The 15,545-nt window shown below is 41.5% G+C and overlaps 1 protein-coding gene across 4 annotated transcripts in view; it reads right to left on the reverse strand.

Annotated features, from left to right (window-relative positions):
- Positions 1-6,159: 6,159 nt before the first annotated feature.
- fam168a (family with sequence similarity 168 member A) overlaps positions 6,160-15,545 on the reverse strand; it is a 32,117-nt gene continuing 22,731 nt past the window's right edge. For all 4 annotated transcript variants that reach the window (XM_022195904.2, XM_022195905.2, XM_022195906.2 and 1 more), the window contains 4 exons: positions 12,853-12,998; positions 11,836-12,022; positions 11,457-11,583; positions 6,160-11,208 (listed from right to left, as the gene is read on the reverse strand). In XM_022195904.2, coding sequence (XP_022051596.1) covers positions 11,471-11,583; positions 11,836-12,022; positions 12,853-12,998 — 446 coding nt within the window. In that variant the 3' untranslated portion in view covers positions 6,160-11,208; positions 11,457-11,470. The remainder of the gene's footprint in view (positions 11,209-11,456; positions 11,584-11,835; positions 12,023-12,852; positions 12,999-15,545) is intronic.

Raw genomic sequence — 15,545 nt, forward strand, 5'->3', positions numbered from 1 at the left:
AATATTGTACGCTGGCATTTTTGTGGTGGATGTGATCCTACATTTCATTTCACTGGAAGCTTCTGAGAATTTTATTGTGGCTGCTCTTTTGGGAATTGTTTGTTTCCTGCTCCACATCCGGTTTCCAACAGAACAAAACCAATATGATGACCACTATAGCATTTGTCTAATTTTGGACACCTATTTGGGAAAACGTCACAAAGTACAATGACGTTCATAAACAATGACGGTTTTTAACTAGTGTAAATAGTGGTAATTGTGAAGCAGCTCACTGTGCCTCCCCTCTGTTCTTTATTGTTGTAACTGAATTGACCTCAATGCTGGTTAGTTCATCTTTGAAATTCTCACACAAAATAGCACATAATTCCTGCAATGTTTAACAAATACGAAAGAATGAATAAATAAATCATGACTTCCGCCGTAAGGGCCAGCACTTCAAAGAGGAAACAAAAAAGAGAGTTTATCACAGTTCAGTGCTATTAATGAAACCATGTTCTTGGATCAAATATCAAAACTGTTCACAGATTCAGTGCTCTATGGACACAAACTGTTGTTTACATTCTTGGCTCGCTGCAAATCATCCATCCATCCATTCTCTATACACCGCTTTATCCTCACTAGGGTCATGGGGGGTGCTGGAGTCTATCCCAGCTGACTCGGGTGAAGGCAGGGGACACCCTGGACAGGTCACCAGTCTGTCACAGGGCTACATATACAGACACACAATCACACTCACATTCACACCTACGGACAATTTAGAGTAACCAATTAACCTCAGCATGTTTTTGGACTGTGGGAGGAAGCCGGAGTACCCGGAGAAAACCCACGCATGTACAGGGAGAACATGCAAACTCCATGCAGAAAGATCCCAGGCCGGGATTTGAACCGGGGATCTTCTTGCTTTCAAGGCAAAAGTGCTAACCACTACTGCACTGCACTGCAAATCAGCTATAGAAAAAAAGGTGGAAAACGTGAACATATTGTGCTGAAACAGAAGTAATTGTTGTTTTATAGGATCCTGATCTGAAGATTAAGGGACAGTTGATCTAATGCCTGCGGATTTAAAGCATCACTCAAAACATTGTGCTCTGCGTTCTTGCTTTTGTCTTCAGTGTTAGTGCTGCTGAGTCACGACCACATGAGTTCCTTCTGCTTGGAGGTCATATCTGCTTTCTCAGCTTGTAATGTGAAAATGAGTTTGTGTTGCCTCCTTTATTGTGTAATCAGTTATTATTGACAAATTTATCAGCGCATTGATGGGAGAAGAACTCTTGTGTCATTCTTGATTCACTCCACTTTATTTTTCATTTATGGATAGTTGAGTGTTCAGTGAGTGTTAATGATTGATTCGAACAGACCTCAGACGGTATCCTTCATTAGCAGTGAGATGTCATTTTACTGCACTGCTATAAAGCGATTTGTTGAGTCTATTAACTCTGCACACTAAATTATCAGTGTTTAGCTGATTATTAAGCTAAGAGTGTGCCAAGAGATTTTAAGAAGGTCAGATATTTAGAATTATTACTGATAAATCCTAAGAATTTGCAAGCTGACCTTTTGTCACTGTCTGTGTAAAAGAAAGCCATAAAAATAATAAATTACAGTGTTTATTTAGGCAGTCTGTGATGTTCACAGGAATTTGGCATTACTGGAAACGATGAAAACAACATGACTGATTGTCAGTTAGTTGCTTGCGTCGGCCCAGTAAACAACACCAGAATAGAAACTTGGCTGCCATTATCTTCGACCACACACAATGACGCAAAACTGGTTGTGCATCTGCAAAGCACGACTCTGAATATTAGAATTTGATATAATTGATGTATTAGCAGAAGTGTTTATTAGTTTAAGAGTTAAAATATGGAATGATTTTAAGCCTCTGTAAGACTAGAAGTCAACTGCGGCAAAACCAGTGGCTGTAACAACAATAAAAGGGATAAATGTATCAATCCATCTCATTTCTATCCGTCTCTCCGCCACTGATTAAAATGAATACACTGAAGAGCGTCAAGTCACTTAGATGATTAAATTTTAAATGGACAGCGAGACTCTGACAGCTGACCAACATCCAGCAGACCTCGTTTTCTGAAAGAGCTCATTCATCATGTTGAAACTGAGACGTGTGCAGACAGAGAAGTAGAGATTATTTCCCTTAAGAGACAAGTTGCTCAAAGCTTCATCAGCGCGTTTCGAAACCATCCTGGAGTATTGTTAAAGGCCTTCTGATCCAAACAGTCCTCTTAAGCCTCCACCCTTCTTCGCATCTTTCCTGCAGCTCAAAAAACCTTCAACCTGACCTCGCTCTGGTGTTGAACTACTCTTATCATTTTCACCAGTTGTACCGGAGTGCATTGTCCTAAATTCTGTGTAACAGTCCTGCTTTCTCCCTTCTTTGGTCATGTCACACTGTTTAGGCTGGATGACACCGTTAACAGATCTTTTATTTGGAATTTTATGTGGAATTGCTCACAGTCGGCGCGACCCTTGTAGCTGCAGTGACGGGTTCACAAGAATTTTTCATCCCACAGCTAACCCAGATAGTCATCATGTGTGGTTTCCCACAAAAGACTTTTCCTGGCAAATATTCAGATGACCCTACGGTTCATGTATACCACTTGAGTTAAATCTTTTTTTAAAGGCTTTATTGCCAATTTCCTTGTGAGTGGCTGTCTGCTTTCACACGCTAAAACAATTCTAATTTATGCCTCAGGATGTGAAGGAGAGATGGAATGTTTTTACAATCTACTGCTGGTCTTTCAAGGTTGTCAGTCATGTCACTACAGATTTAAAACAACCGCCTGATGATTAAACTAATTGTCTATGGTTTAGCGTGCTGTGCCGATAATTTTAAAGGAATATAACATACTGTATGTGTAAATCTGCTCAGAGCAGGTTGTCTTCAAAAACTGGATAGCTATGCAAGAGGGAGACCAGTGAGAGAGGCCACCAAGACACCTATGACTTGTCTGAAGGACTTACAAGCTAATGTTCACCACCATGCTTTCAAGTGGGGATGTGACTACTTGCAGTGTTTAGTGCTGGCCAAATGTAGCATCGACTCTGAAGGAATCTTCTTCCAGTTGACTTCAGAGTCTCACACATGCCTTCTGGTAAACTCTAGTCTTTTAATTTTAATTTTAATATCAGCTTTTTCCAGCAGCAGCTTCCTCTTTGCCATTCTTCTGTGACTGATGAAGAGCAAGCACCAGCTGCTGCTTCTCCCATCTCAGCCGCTGAATGCTGACACTCCTTCAGAGAACTCATGGCTGTCTTGGTGGCCTCGCTCACTAGTCTTTAGACCAAACTTTTTTGAACTTTCTAGATCTATAGGTGAGTCAGTAAAAAGTGACTGGATATCTATGCAATCATTTATTTTACATTTTATATTTCTAATTCACTGAGAAGCCTAATTCAATTGGCAAAAATCGATGTTAAAAAGCAACTAGATTAGCCCTCAGTAGAGGGCAGAACCACGCCCTCTGCTGGCGAAAACCCTGTCCTCCCTATACAACTTGCAATATGTATCAATTTTGTTCATCGTACATATCTCCCTCCCTACTTGATCTGCTGACCTGTAACTCCACAGCTGAGCAGAGGACCTTAGACTGATCTTCAGTGCCAAGTTTGATTATCCTGACTTCAGCGGTTGCAGAGATATCGGACCGGACATAGCCACATACATACACACATACATACATACACACATACATACATACATACATACATACACACACACACACACACACATACATACATACATACATACATACATACATACACACATACATTCATGCCCAGCCAGATACCGCACCGAATGCAATAACCCCGCCAACGTACCCGTCGGGCGTGGTTAATAAAAGGGGAAAATTTCCATGAGGTGAATAAATTTTATAGGCACTTCATGCACTTTTAACCACTATTTTATGAGGACATGTTTATGAGAAACCTGCTGCAGATGACTTACCTTATGTCTGCTAAAAGAGTGGTGTGTATTTTGAAAATGTGAGCTGAGTACACAGACGAATATTCCTGCACTGACATGTACACGCTGCAACTGATTCTCATCGAAGACGAACCACAAGACCGTGTATTAAAGGAAAGGAGGATGGAAAAAGACAAACAAAGGATTTGAACATCTCAGACTGTCTGAACCTTCAGAGTGGTTTTAGTCAGGAACAAAAATAATTTGACTTAAAAGGTTTTCACTTTTGTGAATCTCCAGTATGTGGTGCTTCTTCCTGAATAGTTTATGATCAGAGACAGAGGTGAAAACCTGAACAGGTGGCACCAGGGGCTAACAATATTTCAACAAAGCATCAGAAAGACTAAAGTCGGTGGCTTTTTACTGAAAATATCACTGCGAATTTCTCCTACAAATTCAACATGATTCACAAACAAATCTGTGAAAAAACAACACACGATTTCATTTCAGCCACCAGTTAAAAGCAAGCAAAGCCCACCAGACTGAACAAAGAACAGCATGCTGAGACACAGCTGGAGATGCACAGATGCAGGAACACAGAAGCACAAATGTTCCCCTTTTCAAAGTTTCGACTTGAAGACATTTTGATCTGAGCGTGTCGAGAGGCCACGAGCTGCTCTGTGATCCTTCCAGCAAGATCCCAGCAGATGATGAGAAAAAGCAACATCCATTCTTTACAATTACAACTAGAAAAGCACTCGGAGAGCGCATACCTCCGCCATCCCGTTTGTCTGTCTGTCCATCTGTGTGTGTGTGTGTGTGTGTGTGTGTCTGTCTGTCTGTCAACAGCATAACTCAAAAAGTCATGGACGGATTTTCACCAAATTTTTACAGGATGTCCGGAAGAGCACGAGTAAGAATAAATTAGATTTGGGAGGTGATCCGAATCACCGTCTGGATCCAGGCTGCCTGGCCGCCAGGTGGCCATTTCTCAATTGTCCTTCGACCTTCAAAAAATTCCTGGATCCATCCAGGATTTTACGGTTACTTTACAATAAACTTTAAATTCTGCATATTTTGTACTTTTACTGTGCACTTCAAAAACACAGAAAAAGTTGTACAATGAAAAGGAAAACCACTAAAAAATTGCAATTGCTTTCCAGTGCATAAAAATGAAAAGCTTATTTTTTTTGTTTGAAACTTATTTTGGAATCATTTGTTTTTAAAACTGTAGATACATTTCTTGTATGAAAAGGAAAGTTTGCTTGACTGATAAAGTCACTCATGAGAGGACTATGGGGAAAGATGACAGTCATTTAAAGCACCAAACCAACACTATACTTATAGTTCAAGTTACCTAGCCAAATAGAAAATACATTTCAAAATATCCACCGAGGATCTTCTAGCTGCTCTCCACTCACATAAATCATGATCACCGTACAGACGTATAAAGATATGAGGCTGTGTGTGTTTGGTGGGGCATTGTGCACTAAGGAGGCGTGTCAGCGTTTGCTCTGTAGAAGTGGTACAGTTGGTGTTGCTCAAGCCAGTCGGATGTCTGCTGCTTGGTCCAAAGAGAAGTGAAAGAGTCAAGGGCTGTTTGGCTATCAGTCTTTATTAGCCACAAAGGAAGTGGTGCGTCCGCTTTCTTCTGTCTGTTCATAGTACTCCAGTGTGCACAGACCCTCCTGTCCTTGAAAAGGAACACAGAGAAACAGATTGCAATGCCTCTGGGACCTTAAAGCTCACTTTAAAACAGAATATATGATGCCCTATTACTTAAACAAGAACCCTCCATTAGCATAATTTGTACATTAAATTTGTGTTTGCATCACGCTGTGACCACACAAGTTGCACCACAGAAGTGAGAACCAAGCAGCACATATTTAGATGTACACTATACAGATTCTGTTTCAGGGCAGAATTTCACGTTGATATAACAAATTTAGTTATTCAGATATTTTTTACTGTCCAGGCTTAAAAGAGTCACTCCTTCAGTCTGTAAGGAGCTCTGTGTTAATGTTTGAGATCTGACTTACACTGTTGTGCTGCCACTTTAGGTTGAAAAGAACTCGATAGAAAATGTCGCCCACATTTTCCATCAATCTGCGCACCGCATGCAGATACATATTTTTCCTCTGCACAACTCAAATCCCAGAGAGCAACTGTTCAGTGTTTCCTATTTACCCAAAAAGGACACATCGTTAAATTCTGAAATAAGGCCACACAAGACAATCTTCCTTTTATAGGAAAATTTTAATAGTTATTCAATGTTCTACATTTTACAGTAAATATACAATTACAAACTTGGCTTAGTTATAGTACTAAGATCACTAACTGATCTTTAAAAAAACCCTCAACAACAACGAAAATAAAACAGAAAAAAAAAAATTAAAAACAGATTTACACTTCATATCACAAGCCTGACGCAGGTCCTTCACTCCGGACCAAATAGCTAACATACAATTCACTTCTCTCAACGCTGAACAGACGTTGGGCTTCAGTTTCGAACACAACCTTACGGTAACAGATATACCATAGCATGTGCAAACTGGGTACCAAACGAAAACTTCCAAAGATGGGGTTGTTCCTAATACTCCACCCGGGAGGGATGCGAGTATGTAATTTTTTTGGAAGACAAGGAATTTCCACTTTTTGCATCACATTTAGTGTCAAATTAAACTAAGAGATATCTGACGAATTGGGAAAAAAAAAAAAAAAAAAAAGCTGCAGCAGAACATCAAAGACATTTAAGAGCCTACTATACGCTGTGATAGTAGTGTTTTAATTTATACTCATGAAAAACTAAGACTTTGCAACTGCAAGGCAAAAAAGAAGACGGGGGAGAGGGAAAAATGGAAGGAGAGGAAGAGAGGTGTTATGAATGCTCTTGGTCACATTTTCACTGTCAAAGTGAAAAGGCTCAAAATTGAGTTACACTGGGAAACAGAAAACAAAAAAAATCCTCATGAAGGTTTGGAAAAGTTACGGACAAAGTGATGAAGAGTAAAAGTAAAGACTCATGATTAAGACAGCTTTGCACACCACCCCTCCCTCTCTTCCTCTCCCCCCCGAACACATCGAAGTGTTCGACTGTCCGTTTTCACTGAAGTGCAAATTACAATAAATGAGAGGCAAGGAATGGAGTGAAATGAGGAAGCAGTTTCACCACCCTGGAAAACAAACCTGCTCTGTAGGACTTGTTTTTACTTTCAGCTATCTCAAATGCTCTGAGTCTGCCTCTCTGTTAAAACAGAATTACAGTTGAAGAGCGTTGGTCCCCAGCCCAGAGAACTCCTCTAAAAACAACAACTCAGACCTCATGTGGAGTCTTGTTTTTGTTGCTGAAAATGACATTTCTGAAAATGTCGGAATAAAATGACATTAATTTGGAAAATTCTGACTCCCAAATACCTCAGTGCTCAAAATGCGACGTCCAAATTGCAATTATGGTTGAGTGACACGAAAAAAAGAACTAACTTATCATGTCGGCTCAAAGCCTTGAAGCACAGCGATGCCACTCCCAGACTTTGTCACTGGCGACATCTAGTGTTTAAAAAAAGGTTTGGTGGAATATAAAGTACAGTAGATCACTGTAACACCAATTTAATGACTATCATATAGTTCAATATGACTGCTGCGTAGACGGGGTGGTGAGGGATGCAAAGGTTGGACTGAAAACACAAAAAGGAAAAAAAAAACCCACCATTCTGTGTGAGAGTTAAAACAACCGATAAGAGTGGAAAAGGGAGGAAACAGTACAATATGACTGGACATCCTTTTGCATCCCTGAATGCGATAAATGTAAATGTTGGAAGGGATGCAAAACGGCTTCCAAAGGGCACAAAGTGAACATAGGATAAACACAGAGGATACAGTAAGATAAAAGTCCGACAGGCAATATGCATCAACAACGTGAGAAACAGGACAGCAATAGGAAAACACAGATTCACAGGAAGCTCGACATAACAAGGACTCAGAATTCACCAGTTAATTAGGAGAAGAAACTAATATTTACCGAACGACAATTGGTGAAATATGGCACAGAGCAAAGGGCGTGGAGGTGAGGGTTTTTCCAAGACATCATTCATTACATCTTTGCACCTACAGGACAGAAATGGACATGGAAGATGGCTGCCAAAGGCATCACGGTAGCCTTTTTCAGTCAAGGGAAAAAAAAAATAGCATCCATTTCGGTTCTGTCGTTCATCCTCTACCTCCCTCGACATCTGCAAATTCAGGCGATAATCATAAAAACGTGGGAATTGGGTGACGGTAAATTCCACAAGTCCTAACTGTATGTATTTACAGACCTTGTGTTAACTCCTCCCCCTTAGTGACAGATATGTAGAGGACAGAGATGCAGAAGAGGTAAGAAAAAAAATCCTAAAAGCACAAACAGTAGCTGCCACACTGATGCAACCATGCTTAGCTAGAAATACATTACTGTACCACTTGCTGTATAAATATACTGCATGTTTTTTTTTTTTAACTTAGAAATCCAATGCTATAGTGAAATACACCTGAATATTATGCATACCCAATATGCTCAATTGACCAGAGGGAGAGAAGAGAGAGAAAAAAAAAGGTTTAATTGAAAAATACTGACAAAAGTAGTGGTTGGTTAAATAAATCTTAATGTAGAGTAACATTACTGCTGTCGCAAGAAAATCCAGTTTGTGTATTTTTTTCAGTTTTACTGGCTTAAATGTACATATACAAGATCCTTACGTGGTGGGAACACTTCCTGACTCCTAAGCCAATAACAACAGCTTGATATTGTCTAAAATACAAGAGTCATTTAAAAATAGGGTTAAAATATAGGCGGTTTTCATCCGACAGCGGCATTATGCAATATTTTCTTGAGAATTAACCTACTAGTGTACAAACATCTGGACTAAGAATACCTCAAACACTCGACCTTATTGTTTTATTTTAATTATGATATAAATTGCTTTTTCCTCCGTCTTGCACTACAAAGCCTAGGTACCTGTTACTTAGCATTAAATTATAGTAGTATAGTCAAGTTTCTTTTTTTTATCTTACGTTGTGCAATATTTCCTCACAATGTTATTCAATACCCAAAATTTTGATATGTTCTACTTTTCTTAGCAGTAATAATTATTGAATGGAGGCTGCATACAGAGCCTTGAATCCATATTTAGAGATTACAACAATAAGCTATTGTTTTAAAAAAAAAATCAATCCAAAACGCTGATAAAATAATGACCGTATTTTAACAGTTGGAGGCATTCCCTCTTATTTTATTGCAATATCAAACCACTTCAGCCACATACCCGCGCAGTAAATGCTTTTGTTATGCCAATCTGTACTCTACAGATCTTGAAGTTGTGATTTCGGTCTTGTTTTGTTTTTGTTTTTTGTTTGTTTTGTTTTTTGTAAATCCTGAAAAATGCCACAGGCCTCACCTAAATATTAAATCCCACCACCACTCTCTAGCTACCACCCCATACCCCCATTTTCTTCAGCCGAGGACCAATAAACAAAGACTCAGAATGAGCTTGATCTATGTGGATCATCACGCTGTGAATTTAAATGCATTTGCATATGGAAACATAACGCTAAAAGGAAAACACACTCGCATCATCAGAAAGTTGTAATGTGCAGAACATCTAAAGAAATGGACTAGTCTGAATCCTAGCCATTCATTAGCACATTTATGTGTTTGACTGGTCCATTATTAACTGAAAACTCAATTTTCTTGGTTTCTCATTGATGGGGTGTTTGGTTATCAGTCCTCTCCTGGAAAAAGGACAGAGGAGGAGACGATAATCACAGCGAGAAAAGTCAACGTACAACACGTACAGTGCAAAAATCGCTGTCTGTTTGTGCAGCCTCTTGCAGGTGAGCCGTCACAAATGTCTTGTACCTTGAGGTGAAATGACAGACTGTGAATATGCCATCTCCTCCTCCTTACTTGCTGTCTGCTCTCCTCGTCCCTCTCTGCTCTCCTCTCCTGCTGCCAACGCAATCCCTTTAAACTCCTTCTCTGCTGGCTGTGTCTGCCATGCACACCCCCAGAAATCCATGTCCTGTGTGTGTGTCTGTGTGTGTTTGTTTGTGTACGTGTGTGTAGATCAGTTAACTACATAACTGGAAGTACTGTACAGTAAGTGCCACTAAGTGATAGTGTGTTTTCCAACACACCACAGGAGCCCCTGTGTGCGTTGTGTGTGTGTGTGTGTGTGTGTGTGTGTGTGTGTGTGTGTGTGTGTGTGTGTGTGTGTGTGTGTGTGTGTGTGTGTGTGTGTGTGTGTATACGAGTGAGAAAGTGTGCGTGACCACCCATGCTGTCGACACGGTTAGTATAAAGATTTTTACATGTTTCTAAATGCACTGACCTACGCTAACCACATAAAAAAGCTGACATGACCCAAACAACCCCGAAATGTTCTCTAGCTAGGTTAAGTTTTCGATAGTGTTACAACATACTAGCCTGCATAGTATGTAGCATGAAGTAGGTGATGTGTTTTTAGTGTACTAGGTACAATGTTAATGCGGACAATGTGGGAGTACGACGGGTGATGGCGAGTGAGCGCTCACAGCACTGACATAGCACTCGCATGGAGACGTAACAACAGGGACTGACTACTGCCGGACAGACAGCTAAGCGCTGGAAGACGACCGAGACTGAAGTGAAAATGAAACAAATCGATTAAAAAAAAGATGAAGAGGAAGGAAGAACGAAGCTCTACTGGTAAAGTTAAAGTAATTCAGCCGAATGTGGTTAAAGGAAACATTTAGAAAACTTACAACAACACGAAAAACAAAAATCCTAATTATGTTAAAACCCTGTGCTGATATCTAGTCGTTAGAAAATTTGGCAGCGTAAGTCAATAAGTCTTTGTAGTGACTGATGGAGATGATGGTGAAGAATAAGTGCCCAATATTTTCCAGCCAACTGAGCAGCAGCAGGCGGGACCACGCACACCAGCACAACACAGAACAGGAGCGACCGACACCCGTGATTGGTCAAGAGTCCTTCTGGAGTTCCAATGACAGACACAGCAAAAGAAAATGAAGAACTAAAATAACCATACAAAATAAGGTAATGACTGGTTGGCAAATCAACAGAGAAAAAAAATAAAAAATAAAAGCAGCTTTTGTAAAAACGTTAGAGAATGTCGCATAATAACATTAACAATAATAGTAAAGTGGCTGTTGCACTTTAGTTTTGTTCTTGCAGACAGGTGCTGAGTTCCCATGGTTACCAACGGGAGCCCGTGTAAGATTTGAGCAGTTGCATACGATGGTGGACTCCAGATCTGGTGGGAAAGAAGAGCAGAGGAACACATTGGAGATTGATTTAAGGCTGCCTCAGACCTCTGAGGAAAAGAGCGAAAAGAAATGCGAGGCAGCACAGTTTGTTCAAGACAAGAGAGGCAACGGGAGAACAAAAAGAGGAATGAAAAGGAGAGGGAGGGGAGGAGGAAGCAGACGGAGGAGAGAGAGTTGTAGTAGGCAAGAACATGTCAGAGTGGAGGAAGCAAAGAGGGAGAGGGCAGACACTCACATGATGGGTGGGCTCTACCAGTGAGGCGGTACGTAGCTGTACCCAGGTGTCCCTTGGGGCCGGTAGGTTGGCACAGTAACTGGGTGTGCTCCGATCGGGGTGTGCTGGGGCGTTGTCAGCAGAGTCCCTACACAAAGTTAATAACACAGTGAATGGAAGATCTGTTGTTTGGGTGTAACACCTCAACAGATGGCTAAAACTGCCCATCACAAGCTCCACAGTTTAAATCCCCTTCTCATAACAACAAGTACCTCAGGCATGAATAAATGGCATAAAAATCCTGCATTACCATCAAAAGAGCACATTCGAGACGTCAGTTGTAGTCCAACATGTCATTTCTGAAAACTGAAATGAATATCTGGAGTTCGTGTCATCCTACCTGCACTCATGGCCATGGTTGTCCCAGCTACCATCCCCATGGCAGCCATGCCGTTGTTGCGAGGAGTAGGGACGGGGACAGGGGCTGGGTAGAGGGCTGTGGAGGGGATGCTGTTCGGCTGCACCACGGTGGTGTGATGGATCACATGTGGCTGAGCCGCATACACTGGTTGGGTATAGTAGGCTCCCTGGAAAACAAAAAAAGCAGAGAGAGAACACTCAGCAGATCAACAAGACTTTGGAGATGGGCATCTTATCTGTTTGGCGTTTTAAATCTCTCCTCCTTCCACTTCACTTTTCACCACATTACAAAAGAACAAAATGATTGTGCTGTTGTTTTCTCATGAGGTGTAACTGCACTTCAAACCAATAAACTGCTTTTAACATGTACCCGTAACTCTTCATTTTGACTTTAATTTACACTTTGGGGGCTCCTAGGTCCAACGATTACTGACAAACCTGATCCTCTGGGATTAATCACATGAAGAAATAACACCAAGCTACTAACAGTGTTTGCAGTTAACAGAAGACTGACTGTGTCTTGTTTTTAATAGTACGATGGATTCCTGAGCATACAAGTCTCTTTTCATTCCTCCTGTCTTCAGGCTAAACACTGTGACAAATTCTTCATCAAAGCAGCAGCCCTGCAGTCATTAGAAATCTAATGTCATTTGAAAGACAAATTCTGCACAACAGAAGCTATCTGACACAAAGCGGAAAAATGGGTGTTCGCTTTCCCCTCGTTCACGAACATTTGTTCAAAGACGAAACCCAAGACAAAGACGGTTGCACAGATGACAGACCATTTGGCGTCACATCGGTGAAACGGTTTCATCTAATTGTTTTTAATACACAGTAAAATGACATAAACCGACCGGCAACACAAATGTATTTACTAATGTGACTAAACGGTGCTGGCAGAAAACAGGTGCAACAACAGAAGTGATCAACATTTTGCGGCAGCAGACGAGTACCAAATGTCTCTCCAAGGTGATGCTGTCACTTTTAATATCCTTACCTGTGCGTATATGTTCTGCTGAGGGTAGGCACTGCGGATGGGGTACATAGCTGTCGGGTACGGGGTCGGGGTTGGGGTGTAAGGAGGGGGTGCTCCATTTGACTGAGTGGGGGGCACTTTGTATGGGGTTCCTGCTGCAGTATATCCTAACAACAGAAGAAAAGACATGGGGGGGGAGGAAAGAGAAAGCAGAATTACACATTAAGGCAGTTACTCTTATGAATTGGTAAAGGTCTTGCTGTTTTCTTTAACTTGTTTCCAGGCTCTTTGGTGGCCGTATAACAAATTGTAAATATAACACAGGCACTTTTTTTGAGTCAATGTGGGGTATTTCTAGTGCCGGACCCGAATATCCCGAATATCCAAATATTTGTTCGCTACGGCGCTATCCGGATATTAATTTGGTATCCGAATATTCCCCCCCCACCCCTCCGTCGGACGTCACCGGGCGGAAAGAATATGCCGCGTTACTGTCTTCCCTCCGCCTTCGGCCCACATCGGCCCATCTTTTCCTGTGATCACATAAACATATACACTTATGTCTATGTGATCACCCCCTCCTCCCCCCAGACGAAAATATTCGGAGCTCGTCTCTTCCCTGCGCCTTCGGCTCACTTCGGCTCATCCCGCCGTGTTCTTCGGCTCATTTCGGCTCCTCCATTCGTGTTTGCAAACACCACCTGAATGTCCGGGTGGCTGCCGACTCTGAAACCACGCTTCACTTCGTTGCATAAACACAAGACAAGATGCTGAAGACCGCTGTTTGGGAATTCTTCAGTTTAACTAAAGACTAAACGAGGGCAAAATGTGGACCCAGGAGACCAGACTATTCGGGCCGTCTCCGCCGCCGCGCCGCCAAATATTAAAGACGAATATCCGGATATTCGTCTTTAATAGGGCCCGAATATTCGGAGGCCAGAAACCACTATTCGGGCCAGCCCTTTCGTTGGCAAACAGCTGCTCATGTGTATATCGAGCAAATACAATGCAGCGTTAGCATATATTTTAAGCTATGTTCATGCTTCTTTTAGCTCCATCTCACCACTCAACAGCCATCTTGCTAAAGGCTGTAGGAAGTCGTTACAGGCCAACAAGAGCCGCCCCCTTTCTAGAGGAATAAACGAGAGCCACAACTCCAACATCGGTGGTCACCTGGATGTAAAAGCTGCATGTGTAGAGGCAAATCTGAAAAAAATCTCCTTAGAAAGTTTGGTGACTTTGCCATAAAATAAGGTTTAAAAAGCATTTTCCTCCACAGGTTACACTTCTCGCATCAGAGTAACAACATGATCAGCTGAAAATTTGCCAGTTCACTTGTTTCAAAGCAGCTTTTTGGTTAGAGGGACATTAGTCTCACAACCGCCATTCTTTACATTATAGAATTCTCCCACAGATATTTGTTCAGGATGCTTTAAGCGGAGAGTCTCTCTCTTACAATGCCCCTCGTTTTACTCCTCAGTTTCTAATTTAGCTGCTAAATGTTTAACTAATACCAAATTGACAACTGCCATTTGAAAACTGACAAGCACAGATTATAGAGGGCTTCTTTTGCTCACATAAAACAATTACCTGCTGCGTCTTAAAACAACGCTGATGAGAGGAGAGGGAGCTAAAACATTAGAAGTGCAGATGGTAAAGCCAAAACAATGAGCATTAAGACACTGAAACACTCTGGGGAGCTGAGGGGAACTGCAGAGTCAGGTGATAATTATCTTTGACTTTGTCACTACAAACAGCTTCTCTCATGCACCAGCAGACATGTGATCAGCAGTTGCTAAAAGAAAGCTATTCTAGCTGCTTTAAGCTACGACAATCCATCACGGCACTACAGTCTGAAATTGCTCTGGACTGATCATCACTTAGATGTCATACTGACAAAAGCCATCATCTAACTAGTTTTATGAAGAATTCTACGCTCATGTAAGTGAGCCCTAAAGAGCATAAGGACTGCGTGCAGTCAACACCACCCAAATGAGTCGAGTCATTCTAATTTTACACTGGTCCCCACGTTTTATTATTTGCATTTCCTATATAATCCACCAGATGGTGGCTGGTGCTGTTTTTTTTGATGGGATGTAGATACAGCCAAGGATCTGTGTACCTTAAAATGCCTCGTTTAGTCAGCTGTAGCATGAGCTCTGAAGGTAGCATTCTTGACTGTAGACTAAACAGAGCATATTGGCTGTGTAGTCTATGTATACACCATAAATGTAGTTTTTCATGGATTATGTTTAGTAAAGCACGAATCACTAACCACAGCAGGGCTTAAACATACAATACTACACGATATCCTCCCTTAACTGACACTACGTCACTGCTTGTACAGCATGAGGTCGGGGACAATAAAGGCATCTGGTCCAGACCGCTGCATTCATGTGTGCTCTGCTCTCTGGGGTGCAGTACCTCTCAACAGCCACCTGGAGGAGCCTGAAGGTCAAACATGCTACTAGCTAGTTTGCTGCTGTGGAGCTTATGAAAGCGCTTTTCTCACACAAGGACAAGGGAACAAAGAGATGCTGGAGCTGCTCTGTGTCTAAAAGTCTGTGTGTGCGTTCATACTCTCACACTCATTCTTTCCTCTAACATGCATGCAGGGCATTAAAGGACAATGGTGTGAGACGATCACACAAAGGCCCTGCTGATACTAAACAGTTTGTCTTTTCAATGGTCTTCAGAAATAATGACCAAGACAG

The sequence above is a fragment of the Acanthochromis polyacanthus genome, chromosome 13, assembly GCF_021347895.1.
Source record: "Acanthochromis polyacanthus isolate Apoly-LR-REF ecotype Palm Island chromosome 13, KAUST_Apoly_ChrSc, whole genome shotgun sequence".
Taxonomy (NCBI): Eukaryota; Metazoa; Chordata; class Actinopteri; family Pomacentridae; genus Acanthochromis; species Acanthochromis polyacanthus.